The sequence below is a fragment of the Coenobita brevimanus genome, chromosome 70 (assembly GCF_032717465.1).
Source record: "Coenobita brevimanus isolate Jiangsu-jjx chromosome 70, ASM3271746v2, whole genome shotgun sequence".
Classification (NCBI taxonomy): Eukaryota; Metazoa; Arthropoda; class Malacostraca; order Decapoda; family Coenobitidae; genus Coenobita; species Coenobita brevimanus.
Genome location: NC_137023.1, coordinates 11,316,066 through 11,335,272, shown reverse-complemented (window position 1 = coordinate 11,335,272; position 19,207 = coordinate 11,316,066). Strand labels below are relative to the sequence as shown.

At 39.3% G+C, this 19,207-nt stretch overlaps 1 protein-coding gene across 1 annotated transcript in view; it reads left to right on the top strand.

Annotated features, from left to right (window-relative positions):
* The window catches only part of LOC145406388 (uncharacterized), a 246,849-nt gene that overhangs the window by 157,903 nt on the left and 69,739 nt on the right, over positions 1-19,207 (top strand). Inside the window, exons 17-19 of the mRNA XM_080277552.1 lie at positions 1,302-1,471; positions 2,598-2,805; positions 10,426-10,623. Of these exons, the coding sequence (XP_080133678.1) occupies positions 1,302-1,471; positions 2,598-2,805; positions 10,426-10,623 (576 nt within the window). The remainder of the gene's footprint in view (positions 1-1,301; positions 1,472-2,597; positions 2,806-10,425; positions 10,624-19,207) is intronic.

Genomic DNA, 19,207 nt, shown 5'->3' with positions numbered 1-19,207 from the left:
GAACGGAAGCCAATGATTTATTAAGTGTGTGTGGATGATAAAATCAGGTGTGTAATGGATGCAAGAGCATATAGAGGTTGGGGAAGTGGACTTTCTGACTACCACATGGTGGTGGTGAAAGCCAACATTGAAATGAAGTGGGGGAATAGAAGAAGGGAAGGACAGGAGGAAGTAGTTCTTCCAAGGAAGGTGGAAAAGTTACTAGAGAATGGAAAAAGGGCAGATTTTAAGAGAGTAGTAGAGGAGCGATTGGGTAAATATGATCTGGAGTAGATGGGGGACGTGGAAGTTGTGTGCAAGATATTCGCAGAAGTTTGTGCTGTATCTGGGGTGCTGTGTGGGGTTGAAACGGGGTGCAAGGAACAGCATGGTGGAATGAAGAGGTGAAACAGGCTGTGGAACAAAAAGAAGAAAACATATAGTGGGTGGATGAGGAGCAGGGGTGTGGAGGAAGTTGAGAGACACAAGAGTGTTATATGCAGAGCGGAAGAGAGAGGTGAAATGATTAGTAAGAGAGAGTAAGAAGAAGGTGAGGAATTTGGAAGAAATTTGAGAGTAAAGTGGAGGGAATGTAAGAAAAATTTTCTGGAAAGGTAAAGAGAGTTAGACAGGGGGTTAAAGAAGTTAGTCAGGGAGTGAAAGATAAAAATGGTAGATTACTAGTGAAGGGAGAAAATTTGAGCAGATGGAGAGACCACTTTAATGAATTGTTGAACATAAAGAATGAAAGTAATGGGAGTATAAGTGGCTAGGGAATGGCTGGGACAAGGAGGGATGTGAGAAGAGAGGAAAAAATCAGTAGGATGGAAGTTGTGGAAGCAATGAAGAAAGTCCAGCCCCAGGAATTGATGGAGTGTGTGGTCAGTCTTTCACCCTCCACCCTATCCACATGGCCAAACCACCTCAGTGAGTTCCTCATAACGCTTCCTATCACATCCACATCCACACCACAACGCTCCTCTATATCCTCATTCGTCAGCCTGTCTCTCCATGTGACTCCACAGGCTCCTCTTAAATAACTCATTTCCACTGCTCTCACTCTTGACTTGTGTCCTTCCAAAAACGTCCAAGCTTCATTTCCGTACGTTAGAGTTGGTATCACATCCATTGCCCTTTTTGCATGCCCCTGACGACCATATCTCTTACTGCACACCACTAACATTCATCTCCCTTATTGCACCACGCTACTAACTCTCCTCTTCCTGTTGCACAACGCTACTAACACTCATCTCCCTTATATATCACTAACCCAAGTTTTATACTATACTGCACGTATCTAACTCAGTCATCTCCCGTTGCAGATCCTGGTTGGGTGAATCGCTCGCTGGGTGTGGGTGATGTGGGTGCCAGGGTGTCGGGAGGTGTGGCGTGGTGTGAACCCTCTCCCTGTCTCCATGGTGGACGCTGCGTTACCCACGGCCACAACCACTCCTGCGTCTGCACACCGGGCTACACTGGTCACTTCTGTCAGGTGTGAGAACTAGACGGTGAACTAAGAGTATGTTCACTCTATCACCATCGCTCAGCTTTAACACTCTTCCTTCTCCACTCCTCATGTCTAATCAGTTACCTAGGTACATCCAGTTTCTTTCACTCAGATTTTCATCGTGCAGTACCACCATGGCACTTTTCCTAGGCTCTCTTCTTTCTTTGTCAATTTTCATCTTTCCATTGTGCAGGAAGTTTGCTTTCTTTAGGCGAGACCCAATGAGTCATAACCATTTCTAACGCTCGAACTGTCGTCTTCTTGTCATAATCTCTTGCATGTCTAATTTAACTGAGTTTGAAACAGAGTTTGTACCTAAAAAGAAACCAAAGAGGTAAACTTCCACCCCCACCATATTTTAGGTAGTATGGGACCAGTGAAGATTTTTGGGCAACTCTACCCGGGCGGTGAGGGGGGAGGGGTTGTTTGCCCTCCCCTTCCCTTTCCCGTATTCAAAGTTTCCAAAGAAATTGACAAGGGTTACTGGAGTAGGTGGTGTCGGTTATATAAAAAAGAAAAAAAAACAACAACACAGTACAAGGTCTAACAGCGAAGGTTTTGAGTCTGGAGACGGTTCGTGTGTCCCAGTAGGAAAAGCTGTAACAATAATTGACTAATTGATTTCACTGCTTGGAGGAAAACTCCTCGGTGGCTTTACGCAAGGTCTTATTTTATCATCCCGAATTGACACGGTTTGACCCCCAGTAAAGCAAGAGGCTCTCCATAAGCACGTAGTGGTTGAAACAAGCTGCATTGAAGATGATACAAACGGTATTTAAGATGTCAGCAGTGAAGAGAGGAGTTGCTTGGGAGCCAAAGTATATTTAAGCCTATATTTATTGGAGTTATTTTGTAAATAATAATACTAAGTTTATATCATAGTCGTTTCTGATATTCGGGATACTTTTAGTCCGACTGCTGCTTGATAGTCTCAGGTATCATTTTTTTTTTTTTCATTTCTACAGACCTAAATTATTAGCTTCTTCCTAATAGATGGATATGATATGGCCTTATGGTACATAAAACGTATTTTACCATGACAGTGGAAGAACAGCCAGCTCTTGACAAGTAGCACATTATCTTACTTTATCACTATTTATCTTCATTGAAGGTGAAATGGTGTGAGGTGTCTCCGTGCGTGTGGGGTCGGTGCCTGCACGGAGGTGCCAAAGGGTTTGTGTGTCAGTGTGACCCAGGATACAGCGGGGACCGGTGTGAGAGGCGGGTGTCCCCATGTGACGGCGACCCCTGCCAGAGCCGAGGCGCCTGTACCCCCGCCAACCACACCTTCCGCTGTCAGTGTCACGCCTGGTGGGAAGGTGGGTCACGCACAACCATAACTGTATTTCTTCCATTTTGAATTCGCAGAAATTTCCGTTGAATTCCAGCTTGACTCCCGTAGTTCAGCGAATTAGTAGGATAATGCCACGATTATGCATTCTCTCCACTGCACATACTGTATTCGTGACTAGAGCAAAAGTTATGTGTTAAAATCTCTCGTTACATTCAGTGTTTAAAATCTAGGGATGGCACGGCCAAGTTCATGTGTACTGAGTACAGACGTGTTACCCTTCTTCTCCGACATTTAGGCGGGCTGGTTGTTGTTATCTGGACATACTTCAGTGAGAACATGGATGGCAGCTAGCTAATTATGACATTTTTCTGTCGACATTGCAAAGGGAATTAGACAGGGACAAATACATTCGAACAGTTGATTGGTATTTTCACATACCTATACTATTATTGTAATGCAACACAGATAATCGCAGTGAGTACTCAGTTTTATACCTTTGAACAAATATTTATGTTTATGTGAGGATGCAACAACATCTGTTCTACCTCGATGCTCTTGTGATAGATTCAATCCGGGTGGAAACTGATACATCCTCACAGTAAACATAAACACAAATCTCAGAATGTTGGCATACTTAAACCAGCTCCACTTTCAGGGTACACTAAAAAAAGAAAGTACCGGGTATTACCTTAATTAGGCCTGTTGTTAGACCTTGTTTATGCTTTGAGCTGCAAGTTCAGGAGTATATCTATCTATCTATCTAGCGCGCGTGCGTGTGCGTGCGTGCGTGCGTGTGTGTGTGTGTGTGTGTGTGTGTGTGTGTGTGTGTGTGTGTGTGTGTGTGTGTGTCTGTATACATTGTTACGGAACAGAGAAAGATAACGTACACTTTAAGTGAGAATACTAAGAGTCACTACTGTCCCGTAAAGTTCCAGGTTCAAAACAAAAGAGTTAGGTAAAATTACAAGTTAAAGTTTAATGCTTAAATTAACAACATAACATTCAGGACTCATAAAGATAATGTAATGGCAAATAAACAGGTTAAATATATGGTTAACTGCAATAGCCTCTATTAACACGAAATTAGCAAGAGTAAATTTATCTAAGTCAGCCCTGATAAAATGAGATACCAGATAATACTCAGTGAATGCCAGATAAATAATTACAGATACAAACTATTATCAAAAATGACTGACATAAAGAACCCTACATAAATTATAAACTTCACTAGGCCCACAAATTAAACTTATGCTATACAGTACAAGAAAAAATACAACAGTTATACTCAAATTACACACAGCTGCTAGATGTTTGGAGATTTCTTGAGCACTCACAATAATAATAATTGTACAGGGGAGGACAGAGATGTGAACAAAATGAGGAGCAGATCTAAGTGGCAATGATGCAGAGACTGAGCTCATTATATAGGGGCCGGCAGAGCCTGACACAACTTGTAAGAGGGACGCGCAAATGAAGCCATGGGGACATAGAGTTGACAATCCCGCTCTGGACAACAGAGAGAACGACTTACTCTACTATAACGGTAGAAGGGGGGGACTGAGGCAGAACACGCTCGTGATCAAACATGCAGCATACTGTGCGTTAAAATTACACAAAGGATGATGAAATCATAGGCTATGTAACACCTCCCCACAAAGAAAAAGAAATTTACAAAGGAAATTTCTTATTACTCTAAAACAATCTGTCTAAAGTCTAGATAAGCAATCTGCAATAACATTTTCTTTCCCCTTGACATGTTGTATGTCTAATGAATACTCCTGAAGAAGTAGACTCCATCTTGTCAATCTCTGATTTTTATCTTTAAACTTACTAAGGAATTTCAGTGGGTTATGATCGGTATAAATGACTATGGGGTCAAAACCAGAACACAAATAAAATGGAAAATGCTGTAAACCCAAAATCAAGGCCAAAAGCTCTTTCTCAATAGTTGAGTAGTTCTTTTGAGGTGGAGTGAACTTCTTACTGTAATAAGAGACAGGATGTTCAATACCCTGATCATCCTCTTGCAGCAAAACAGCCCCAGCTCCTGTATCACTTGCATCAACAGCCATCTTAAAAGGCTTAGCAAAATTTGGAGTAGCGAGCACTGGCTGACTTAATAGAATAGCTTTAAGTTTGTTGAAAGAGGATTCACAGTTATCGGTCCAGACAAATTCAACTCCCTTTTTCAGTAGGTCTGTAAGTGGTGATACAAGAATAGAAAAGTTAAGAACAAATCTCCTGTAATAACCTACCATTCCCAAAAATCTTTGTAGCTCTTTCCTACTTTTAGGTCTGGGAAGATCACTTATAACCTGAACCTTAGCTCCTGGTGGTGCAACATGTCCATCACCAATTACATACCCAAGGTACTGAACTTTAGCTTGACCAAACTCACACTTTGATAAATTAGCTACAAGATTAGCATGAACTAAACGGTCAAGAAATTTACTGACATGGCATAGGTGATCTTTCCAGTTGTCACTGAAGATTAATACATCATCAATATAAACAACACACCCTGCCAAACCCTCTGTTACAACATTCATGAGCTTCTGAAATGTGGCTGGTGCATTCTTCATACCATACGGCATTACAGAACATGCAAAAGCCTTTCCTAGTGTTACAAAACATGAGATCTCCCTAGCACGTTCAGTCATAGGTACTTGCCAGTATCCCTTTAACAAATCAAACTTACTTATGTACCTAGCCTTTCCGATCTTGTCTATGCAATCTTCCACACGAGGGAGAGGGTAAGTGTCTGTTTTGGTTATCTGATTAACACGTCTGTAGTCGATGCAAAGCCTCTGTGACCCACCTGGCTTAGGGACTAGAGTGACAGGAGAACTCCACTCGCTCTGACAGGGCTCAATCATCTTGTGGTCCAACAGGTAGCCAAGCTCCTTCTGGATGAGAGGAACTTTCACTGGGTTCACACGGTAAGGAGGCAATTTAATTGGCTTTGCGTCTCCAACATCGACATCATGCATCAACACAGTGGTTCTTCCTGGAGTAGCACGGAACACTTGCGGGTACTCCTGCAGTAATGCCGAAAACTCCTGCCTTTCCTTGGGTGGTAGATGAGAAAGCTTAGTCTGGAGATCATTCATGATATCAGGATTCTTCCCCAAACTATCACTCAGGCTCATACTGCATGGGAGAGCTTCACTTGCAGACTCGGGTGGAACAGCTACAGTGCAGACTGGATTATTTTCGTCCCACCTGTGATATAACTTTAGCATGTTGATGTGACATAGTTGCTTGCTCTTTCTACGATCTGGTGTGGCGATGACATAGCTGACATCACTGAGTTTCTTCTCCACGAAATAAGGGCCACTAAACTTGGCTTGAAGAGGTTGCCCATGAACTGGTAGCAGAATCAAAACCTGATCTCCTGGCTGAAAGTGGCGTAACCTGGACTTCTTATCATACCAAGTCTTCATCTTCACCTGAGCAGCTCCTAAATTCTCTCTCGCCAGTTGTAAAGCAGTGGACAGCCGTTCTTTGAACTTCATCACATACTCCAGCAGGTTGACGTCATCTTCCTCCGACAGCCAGCATTCCTTGAGTAACTTAAGGGGTCCTCTTACTTCATGGCCAAACAGTAGTTCAAAAGGTGAGAAGCCCAGTGATTCATTTGGAGATTCTCTTGCGGCAAATACAACAAATGGAAGACCTTTGTCCCAGTCTTTCTGGTGTTCCAAACAGTATTTCTTGAGCATCGATTTGAGTGTTTGATGATATCTCTCCAACGCTCCTTGGGTCTGGGGATGGTAAGCTGAAGACGTGATCTGAGTGATGCCCAACTCTTTCAGAGACTGCTTGAAAACATTTGACATGAAATTACTTCCCCGGTCTGACTGTACCTCCTTAGGCAGACCAAACTTTGTGAAGAACCCTAGCATTTCCTTAACCACGCTCTTTGCTGAGATGTTTCTAAGTGGAATGGCTTCAGGATAACGAGTAGCCATATCAATCATGGTCAACACATAAGAAAATCCTGAAGAAGTCTTAGGAAGAGGGCCCACAATATCCACCAACACACGGGTGAAAGGCGCCTCAAAAGGAGGAATGGGAACTAGAGGTGCAACCTTTTCGGTCTGATTACACTTCCCACAACTTGACAGGTGTGACAAGACTTACAATACCAGGAAACATCCCTGAAGATACCTGGCCAGTAGAAGTGTTTCAAAATGCGTGCCACAGTCTTCCTCACTCCAAGGTGTCCTGCCAAACTGGAATCATGAGCCACTCTAATGATATCCTGCCTACAAACACGAGGGATGACAACTTGATGTACAACCTCCCATTCACAGTCGGCTGATGCTGTTGGGGGTCTCCACTTCCTCATAAGTACTCCTGACTTTACATAATAACAAGTAGAAGCACCGGCTGACTCTTCTTCACTGTAAGCAGAGTTAGCTAGACCTTTCAACTCAGGGTCAGCAACCTGCAACTCAACCAACTCTTGACGAGACAAATTATCAACACTACGGGGTACTGCCTCATCTGGTGAGTGGTCCAAATTAGCAAGAAAAGTGTCAGCTAGGATAACATCATCATCATCATTATCCTCTAAATCACCAGTAACTTTAGACTTAGCTCTAGTGACAGCACATGCAGGGAACACATCAGGGACATCACAATCCTGGGACGCAGCCACTGGCTCACTAGACAACTGAGGAGCTGGACACACTTGACTTCCACCAATATCATTTCCAAGTAAGAAAGTTACACCTGACATTGGGAGTGTCTCAACCAACCCAACCATAACAGAACCATTAACAAAACCAGACTCTAAATTCACTCTGCACAGAGGAACAGAGAAGTAATTATTCCCTACACCTTGTAAGATTACAGTTTCATCAGAGGAATTAAAATTAGAGCCTAGAACACTGGTCAGCATAAGGGATTGGCAAGCACCTGTATCACGACATATTTTAACTGATTTCCTGTCATTACTGTCCAGAGGACTGACAAAACCATCAGACAGGAAATTAGCACATGAACTCTTGAGAGTGTCACCCACGTTACTGCTCAAAAGAGGAGCTCCATCATGAGAATTTAAGTTACCCCTCAAAGCAGGTTCAGTTAACTCAGTTAAAGAATTCTGGGAACTCTCAAGAGTGGACACTAGACCAATTGACTGAATATTTAAAGACTCCTTTTTGTTCACATCACGCTGTCTCCTGAAACATCTCTCCATAGTATGACCAAGCTTACTACAATAAGTACATTTACTTTTCTGAAATCTAGAGGTGAAGCTGGTATTTACTTCCTGAGAAACATCATCCTTATTCTCTTTCCTGTTACCTGTACTCTGAGTAGAGGCAACGTACTTACTCTCAGCTTTCCCTTTTTCTCTAGAATATCTCTTGTGAGTGAGAACATACTCATCAGCTAAAACTGCAGCATCAGACAAATTATCTATTCTTTTCTCATCAAGATATAGGCTTACATCTCTACTAATACACCTCCTGAAATCCTCCAGCAAAATCATCTGCTTAAATTTACCAAAATCAGAATCCACATTCTTAGAATTTAACCACTGCTCTAACAAATCTTCTTTGATTTTTGCATACTCAACATGGGATTGCTTATCTTGCTTGTAAGTTGTCCTAAATTTTACTCTATAAGCTTCAGGAACAAGCTCATAGGCCTTGAGAATCAAGCTCTTAACTACATCATAATTATCACATTGATCCTGAGGCAAAGATGCATAAGTTACTTGAGCTTTACCGGTGAGAACAGTTTGAAGGAGTACTGGCCAATACTCCTTAGGCCAATTAAAACCTGTAGCTACCCTCTCAAACAACTGAAAATACTTCGTTAAATCAGATTCATTAAAAGGAGGGACAAGTTTAACATTTTTAGCCACATCAAAACCATCAGAGCTAGATGATCCAGTTCCACCTTGTTTCATGCGATACTCATGGTCTGCTTGAATTCTAGCAATTTCAACTTGTGCCTCAGCCTCCTTAGCTTTTGCCTGAAATTCAGCTTCCTTCACACGAGCCTCCTGCAGGGCTAGCTGTAACTTAGCTAATTCAATCTGCGTTTGCTCATTTCGAGGAGTTACATTAAACAAGCTTTCATTAATCATGGCAACAATTTGATCTTTAGACTGATGAGAGCGAACAACAAATCCCAATTGTTGAGCAACAATCTTAAGTTCATTCTTTGTTCTGTTTTCTATATCACACACTGTTTGCACATTTGACAAAAAATCTTTGGCTTCATCAAGTGTAGAAATAGTAGCCATCATGAATATATCACAGTCACAAAATATCAAACAATATCCTTATGATAATATCCTGAATATCCTGATATGAGGTCGCCAAATTTATGTTACGGAACAGAGAAAGATAACGTACACTTTAAGTGAGAATACTAAGAGTCACTACTGTCCCGTAAAGTTCCAGGTTCAAAACAAAAGAGTTAGGTAAAATTACAAGTTAAAGTTTAATGCTTAAATTAACAACATAACATTCAGGACTCATAAAGATAATGTAATGGCAAATAAACAGGTTAAATATATGGTTAACTGCAATAGCCTCTATTAACACGAAATTAGCAAGAGTAAATTTATCTAAGTCAGCCCTGATAAAATGAGATACCAGATAATACTCAGTGAATGCCAGATAAATAATTACAGATACAAACTATTATCAAAAATGACTGACATAAAGAACCCTACATAAATTATAAACTTCACTAGGCCCACAAATTAAACTTATGCTATACAGTACAAGAAAAAATACAACAGTTATACTCAAATTACACACAGCTGCTAGATGTTTGGAGATTTCTTGAGCACTCACAATAATAATAATTGTACAGGGGAGGACAGAGATGTGAACAAAATGAGGAGCAGATCTAAGTGGCAATGATGCAGAGACTGAGCTCATTATATAGGGGCGGGCAGAGCCTGACACAACTTGTAAGAGGGACGCGCAAATGAAGCCATGGGGACATAGAGTTGACAATCCCGCTCTGGACAACAGAGAGAACGACTTACTCTACTATAACGGTAGAAGGGGGGGACTGAGGCAGAACACGCTCGTGATCAAACATGCAGCATACTGTGCGTTAAAATTACACAAAGGATGATGAAATCATAGGCTATGTAACAACATGTATATGTATGTTCAGTCTTTCATTGCCCTATTTATAGCGTAGGCACTTGGGGCTACCTACTTAGTCCAGATATTTATGATGAAAATAACCAGTTGCTCGCTCTAGTGGCATAATGTGGGCAATAAACCCCAATCTTCCCTCTGTTTCTAACCCTTATCGGATACATCTGATAGGAACACCTAAACCCACAAGACCGCCAGGCGTCCATTTGGTTAAATGGTTACCACCGGTCGTAGTAAATGGTTCTCTCGATTGTCACTCAGTGTAGGATCACCTGAAAGTGGCACTACGTCAAGTGAGTGGATGGTGAACACTTGCAGATAAACGTTTGTGTGTGTGTGTGTGTGTGTGTGTGTGTGTGTGTGTGTGTGTGTGTAGTTACCATGGCGGAATACAGTATCTGTAATGGCATTTAAAAATGCTTACTAAAGGTATCAGACTGTTTTGCAATTTATGTCATAATTTTTACCCACATGATAGGACTGTTATACAGTGCCATGCTCTCCAGGCGAGCGGTGTGAACACAGGATGTTACGTATACCGTACAAACCTCTGTCTGAGAGAATGCTTGAGGAACCCTTTTGGCTGGGGCTTATGACGGTGGCCGTGGTGATGGGCTGCATTGGCATCATCTTCTGCATCAAGAAACACTTTGCAGAGAAAATCGAGAAGTTTTTTGCAGAGGAGATCGAGAGGAGCAAATACGGTGAGTCTGAATGTTCCTGCCATGACTGTCTCAGTTTCAGTATTAAGTTTGTGTTATAGTACAACCTGAGTAACTGTTCCTTTTGTAGTGTCACGAAATCGTCCCAGATCCTTCAGGGAAGCTGCTAAACTAATGCTAAACAATTAAATGGGCTAAATCCTCGTACTATCAACATATAAATAAATTTTAGTCAAAGTAGTTGGAATCTTGTTCCATAAATTTGGAAACCCCACCCGTGTAGAGCTATTACTGATTGTGGCTGCGGGTTGAATGAAAGGTTTTCGTGGCTATTTAAAGACAAAATTAATCTTATGCACGTCCGATTTCTTTTGAATATATACTTACATTATAACAGGGAATTTTGAAACTCTTTGTTGCAAATGCTTAAGTGGTCATCAGCCCAAAAACAGATAGGAAGAAATTAATAATAGGTAGAACCTCATTGGTTTATTCATACTGTATAAGTGATCAATGCTTAAGCATTCATACCTCTTTATTGAGAGGTAACTTCAGTGTTTATTGATATACAGTAGTTTAAATATATTTTGATACCTGTTATAAATAATCTTTTGACTAATCCTCCTTATTAATATATTACTAAAGGCAATACATGATAATGTAGTTTTCCATCTAATCAAAAAAAAATTTCCATATATTTCTGTAACTACTTTACGAAAGCTTTGTTTAAGATTGATTCCCGTAGCTTGTTGTGAGCCGCTTGAAATGGTCAATAGCAGACATTTTCCTGTATTGTATAATCCTTGAGGTGCAGGTGCAGCCAGATGCCACAACTATTTACTGCTTGTTTCTCTCCTTTTTAAGCATTTTCGCGCGATGGCGTATTAATGTTAATCTTGCCATCTGCTACCGATTTTATTCTGAATGGGAATGACTTTTCAAAGTGGGAGGCTTTGATAGATCCTTCTTTAATCCCATCACCGCCAGTATGCATTCCTAACCTGAATCATTCGACTGGTAGTAAGAAGAAATGCAAAATTGTGGCATCGTCCAGAAGGTATTAAATGTCATGCCTAAGATACCTTGCCTCCCTTGCAGTTAATTTTTTGACACAGTTACCGGATTCAGTTACCACGCAGATGCTGGCATTGTTGTACAAGTTGATACGTAAGATGTGGTCAGTCTGGCGGCACGTGCATCATGTGTCTATTGTTCCTGTTGTGTGAAACTCCTAAACTAACCACCTAGAAGCCTAGTGAGCTAAGCCAGAGTGATGTGTAGCGCTCTTGTCTTTTGAGGAACTGCTTGTTAGAGTAATCGTAGACACCTATTTTCATTTTTCTTATATGCTTCCAGTTTCACTAACATTATTTTTTAATCCATGTCCAGAATTTATAAAATACTTTAACCGTATTATCAGTATGAATGTGAATGACAATTCCATTTTATTTCAGGTCAGTATCCATTCTGCACGGAAAACCAAATAGTATTTGCCGTTACCCCAAATGGCTTAATTATTTTGATTAACTATGCTGCTGCTTTGTGCTAGTATTGTAAATTGAGGTCATAAGTATGTGCTAAGTTGTAGGTAGAGCTAGGCATTATTGAGAGAGCTCCCTTAGGTCGTAAAACTAAGGTTCAAGTGGGCCCTATTCTCGTTGGGTTAAGAGAGTTTCTAACACCTCTTCCTCGGTGAATTATTTTGCATATTACACTTCTAAATATTGTATGTTGGTGGCACATATTATGTCGACATTTTATGAGTTAATATGCAAATGTATCTTCAAGGAATAGTTGCCGGTAAGTGGTATATGCCAGTAGATTATGGTGGCCCCTGTTGTTTGCCGTGTCGCTTCAAGTTGCGTCCGTTATGTAATTGTTGTAGAGTTGCTTCCTCGTGTTGCGTCCGCGTTTTGCTTCTTCGTTCAACCTTGAAGATGCCATCACAGGAACAGATATAACTAACACTGACACACAATTGCGTATTTTCGTTGGCGGTAGAGATTTTGCTGCACCCATTCATGGCGTAATGCACCTTGATATTAATGCCTTTAATAAAGTAGTAGATTATACCAGTAACATACCAGAGCATATTAATGTGTAAGAGCCGAACTAAACAGTTGAGGAAGAAGTTCCATGAAATCTATATCAACGAGAATACGACCCACTCCACACTACACCACATGATGAAAACTGAAAAGTTCCATGTACAAAGGAGTTTCGTAATTTGGTGTATATCTTCAGTTTTTATGCTCTGCTTTACAAATACATACATACCACTCATCGTGAACTGCTAGTTGATATAACCGTGTTAATTTCTCACTAAAATAAAAACTCGTCAACATCACACTGGCGGAGACCAATCTCCAATCTTATATCCCGGAAAACTTGAATTATTACTAGCGAGGGCTAAGCCCTCGCGGGTCTCTCGTCAAGTAGTGCCATTTTCTCACATATGAACGGTCCAAACCAGACCGGCCCGACCGTAACGCTTTTGAGAATCTTATATCTTAGCAACTACAGGGCCGTTCACCGCGTGGTTTGCACCATATGATGGCCCCATTCTTTAAGATTTGTTTTTGACAGGTTTCATCACATCCTAACCGTACTCGTGGCACTTTACACGTCCCAAGTACAGCATGTCAAAAATCTTCAAAAGAGGGCCACAGGCCAGACAGTTTGTCATAAAGGCGTGAAACTTGGTAGGTAGATTGCCATCAATATACTCTGGGCATCCTCAGGGTGGAAGGTGACATTTCAATACTTTTGTATTTAAATGGCCTCACTCGTACCTCGCTGACAAAGGCGTTTTACTGGTGGAACCAAAGAGAACCCATTGTTACATTTTCTGTAACCTACAGCTTATCAGAGATCATAAGATTCTAACTAGATAATTTGCCAAACATTTTGTGCTTTGTAAGATTATAACGTACAGTACGAGAATTCGATCCACATAGTTGTACAGCAGAATTTACAGATTCTTAGAATGGTATACTCAGTTGAGCGAGACTGGAAGTTCACTGAAAAATACTACTTATTGGATTCAAGATCTGTTAAATATTTGTGTGTACAACAAGGTGATGCCCATGTTTTGTAGCATTGATTAGTGTGGTCTGGGCCAAATTTTTGTTGCTTAGACATTAAAAATTTGGGTAGTATTGAAGGGACTGATATTACGGCGTTTAAATCGCTTTAATCCCTAGGAATCTGTGTACTCTGTATGTCTTTCCTCTTGCTCATTGATAAAATTTTCGAGGCAGGACAGTTCTGTAATCACAAACTGGGTAACGATCATAAAAGACTGAAAAGAATGATCTTAAAATGCTGTATCACATGAAGACATGAGCAGAGATACTTTTGCCTAGAGGAACAAATGACAGTAAAAGATAAACGTACCAAAATTATTAACAGAGGTGGACTTGGCCAGGTCACGTCTTTGGTAAAACAGATGAGAAACAAAAGTAACAGAATGGTACTTAGTTTTCATAGTTAAATTACCATCTTTTAATGTAAAAGTAGTTTTTCTTCACTTCTGGAAAAGACATAACCCCATAACCTGCTGTCAAGTAGGAACACATTCAAGTGTCAGCATTGTTGAATTCAGGTGGCAAACAGGGTAGTGCCAAATTTATCAGTTTTTCTTTGTAAGTTACACATATTCACAATTTTTTTACGGCCTAGTCAAAGGACTGTCTTGCTGATGTGTTAACAAGAATGGAATATACGGATTTTCTTTTGCATCATAATTAAAAATATCCATTCTTTGGTGACCATTTTAAGCCTGCCTCCTTGTAAACAAAATGTTAAAACTGTCGTCATGTTGGTTATGTTTATCTTCAACAGTACTTGGTCAAGTATTCCAAATATCAGCTGCCTTCATTCAAGTGAAAAAGTATTACACACAATGCAAAATTAATCTCTGTATTAAGTAGCAAAAGTCACAATGATGGGTATCAGCCATTCTCTGTAAAGCTGTAGTGTCCAGGAAGAACGACAATAAACAACAGTCGTCAGAAGGAATGGTTATGGAGAATATGTTTGTAGTACTGAACAAAAGCCAAACACATTATGCAGTGATTTTTACCAAACGTTAAATATTTTTAAAAACTAGATTAACTTTCTCACAGCTAAGCAGTACAACTTATGTAAGCGGCTTAATTGATGCTGATAGAAGTTGTAAGTCCCTTCCAAATGCATAATGCTGCAACATGTCTAGGCATCATTAGCGATAATAGCTAATTTGTGTATGTTATTTGTGTTCTCTAGTAATTGAATAATTGGTTGTTTCATCCCTAATATTGTGTGATGGCAGTCAGCCAGTTATGCCATTAACACACTAAGAAAAATTTGTTTCATTTCCATTGATTTTCCGCAAATGCGTTCTTTGTGAGCTGGAAGACAACAACGAAAGTAGATACGAACAACACTTTGTTTCAGACGTTTCGACATTTAAAATGTCATCATCAGTGATCTAAAAGAAATTGAGTGAAACAGTACGGCAAAGCACTAAACCATACTTAAAAAAAAAAAAAAAAAAAAAAAAAAAAAAATAATACCAAAGCATGGTTATACAACTTAAAGAGGTACTGCAACCCTAGTAGTATATTTAGAGATGGGTTATGGGTCAATATACAGTGATCTAAACATTCTTGATTTACTGTTCAATGTACACAAGACATTTTAAAATACTTATTTATTTTTTTTAAGTATGATATCACAAGATACACAATGATCCCTTACTGCTAAGTAAGGAAGCGTCCTAAGTCTTCAGCCCGTCCTGCTCGACTGACCCATATCTGCTCGTAAGTCCTAACAAAAAATAACGGGTCTGTTACCAGTATGCACAGCCTAGCAACTTGGGTAAGCGAAACAAGCCGATAGACGAACATGGGTCCGTCGGAACAGGGTCCTTATCATAAAAGAAAGAGCCATTATTTTGTGAATAACCCTAGATAGTGTAGGTAACCTGGGGTCTCCTAGACCCCCAGTCCCCGAAAAATGCTTTATATATATATATATATATATATATATATATATATATATATATATATATATATATAAATATATATATATATATATATATACTATATATATATATATATATATATATATATATATATATATATATATACAGTATATATATATATATATATATATATATATATATATATATATATATATATATATACAGTATATATATATATATATATATATATATATAGACAGTATATATATATATATATATATATATATATATATATATATATATATATATATTATATGGACCTAAGGCCAAGGGATCTGTCCTTCCGTCTACCTTCCTGACTGGGAAAGTCCTTTAAGGGGATGATGAGTTTATTCCTGGAACTGGCTATGATTTTGCTCCATAAAGCCATTGCGGTCTGTCAGACCCCAGGTTACTAGGTCACTGGTCATTCCTTATGTGCAGTTAATTTTCAATTGCAGTATTTCTCCTTTAGTTTACAGGATTTTCCAACATCGGCATACACCAGATGACACAAGGGATTAAGATATTAACTTTCAGATTTGCTAGGGGTAAAGTTAAACTTAGGATATGCAACTTTTTGCATTTTTTGCAAAAATTTCTATATTATTCATTTAAATTTTTTTTTTTTTTTGCCGTAATGAAAGTGGCTTGGATTATTTGTCTATTAAAGCACATTCCAATAAATCAAACGTATTTTTTTTTTCTTGAAGTCTGTGAGACCCCGGGTTATCTAATATGGATAAAAGAAAGGTACTTATCCAGGGTTAATATAATCATAAATTTAATTTTGAGATAAAATTTAGCAAGACTCCGAAGTAAACGAACTTTTATCTAAACAGATCACCCACTTATGTTAAACAAAGGTAAATTACCTCCTTGCTAGGCGTATGATTGGTTGTTTCAGCATGTAACGGTTGTTTAGAAAATTTCTGACAAGATGGTAGAACCCGTTTTTACTATAGCCATTATTTACAAAAAATATTTTCCTAGAAAGAGAATCTCATCATGGAATATACAGTATTCTCTCTTCCCTGATGAGATTCTCTAAAAAAATATTTGCAAATAATGGCTATAGTGAAAACCTGTTCTATCGTCTTATAATAAATCTTCTATTCGACCATTACATACCTAAACAACCAATTCCCACTCCAAGTAAAGATGTATTTTAGTTTAACATTCTTGCATGATGTTTCTGTTCATATGAAAGACTATTTACTTTGGAGGTTTGCTAAATTTTATCCCCAGACTTTCTTAAGACTATGTTAAGTAATTTTTTTTTCAAAATTGGCTAATTTTTTTATGATAAAGACCTTTTCCGACCGACTCACGCTCATCTGCCATCTATTGTTTCACTTGCCCTGATTGCCAGGCTGGGTATATTGGTAGCACAACCCCTTTCTCAAGGTCGGGGGAGACGATCATATGGGGCAGTCAAGCAAGAGACGCCCTGGTTCACTACCGTTTGCACGCTCTTGGCGTTTTCGTTACTGGATGTGCCACTCCTTTTCGACGTTACACTGGGATGCACAAACTGTATCGACCGCCATCTCTCTTTCGCTGAGGGACATCCAGACAACCCTTACAGGATCGAGACTTGGAATTAGAGGTACATAATATCGATTACATGACCCCCAACCAAAGCAGTGGTAAGTTATCTGCTGCGTGGAGGGTATTTTCTTATGTATAGTACGTACGCACCTATGTACGTACTTACGACTGTGTACATACATACACACCTATTTATATACGAACGTACGCACATACCTACGTTCGCACCCATGTGTACATACGTACACAATTTCGTTCACACTAATGCACGTACTTACATACTCTTTTATGTATGTACTTATGAATCCACCTATCTACGTACTTATGTATGCACCTACGTACGTACTTACGCACCCATTTACGTACGAACGAATATACTTACGTATGCACGTACCTCAGTACGCACGTAGGTACGTACTTGCGTGAGCATCTATGTATGTCAGTCAATCAGTCGGTTTTGTTTCGTATTTCTCGATACATAAAAAATAATACATTTCAGCAACGTTGGGTCTGGTTAGTACTTGGATGGGTGACCGCCGGGGAACACCAGATGCTGTTGGCATCCCTACGTGTCAAGTGGGGTTGGTGGAGGATTAGTGCCCCTCCCTGTAAAACAATTAACTCTAAGCCCTTGGCCACCCCGTTTGGGATACATGGCGTCTGGCAATGAATGAATGAAATAGTCATAAAGGTAGTAGTAGTATTGTGGCGGCAGCTGCAGCACCGTATAAGCAGCAGTAGTAGCAGTAGTACATAATATAAAGATGACGTACTGTACAATTATATATAAGAAAAAAAATCACATTAAAAGTAATGATAAACACCTGAGGACATCACAGTGCACATACACGTTATTATCCTATTAGAAATAAAAGGCATTGATAAAATATAAAAAAGGTCCAAGGTTAAAAACATAAAAGCTATCATCAGTACAATTAAAAAGAAGTCTTAGGTGAAATATACAAGGTGGCATCAATGAAAATTAAAAAGGTCCAAATAAAATATAAAAAGCTAGCACCAATAAAAACATAAAAAGGTCCAAATAAAATATAAATGCTTGCAGCCATTAAAACAAAAGGTCCAAATAAATTATAAAACTAGAACCACTAAAAACAAAAAAAGGTCCAGGGTAAAATATAAAATATAGTAGCCATAAAATATGCAAGGAGCGTGCCTGTCCTCATGCCTTTGTACCCATTCAGTCATTGATCTTAAAATACCTTGCTCTTCATGAACTGGACTGACAATATATATATATATATATATATATATATATATATATATATATATATATATATATATATATGGAAAGTGATTAATCAGGTACTGCATAAAAACTCTCTTTAATAAAAAAAAAATATATATTGTTTTTAATGAGAGGGTGTTGAGAATTTAACATTTACAATAGCTTGCTTACGTATTAAAGCACATTAAATTATAATATGCATGTTCGTACCTATTGACAAACTTCTGTACTTAGATGCATACTTTCGTACATCTGTGTGCCCAAACACTTCAACGCGTGCATTGTGTAAGTAGTGTTTAGGTATACATACATGTAAATGCGTAATCAAGCTACATACATTCATAAGTATGTCGTAGGTATTTACGTAAGTACTTAAGACCGTATATGGGTCAGGCAGTAGTACAGTTGCTTGCGGACATATCTGAGTACATACAATCTTATGCACTTCTCGAAGGATTCCGTTACTCACTTATGTACTGTACATATGTACTGTATTTGCGTTTACTAGCACAGACCTACATGTATTTACGTACGTACGTACATCAGTACTTAAGTACATGTGTGCGTAAATACTTCAGTCCATCTTTCGATTCACTGGTCCATAAGTACGCACATGATTATGTGCGTAAATGCATATGTACATATGTATTTATGCACAGTACATACTTGTTCTGTGGAGAGATGAAGGGAGAAGGGGGAGGGGGAAGGGAGTGAAAAGAGGGTGGAGGGAGTTTAAGGTTGGACGTGTCTTTCAATCCAGCGACGAGATATATCGGCGGCTGCTGATTGGCTGAGCAATTTTTCCTCACCAAATTCCCTGCTGT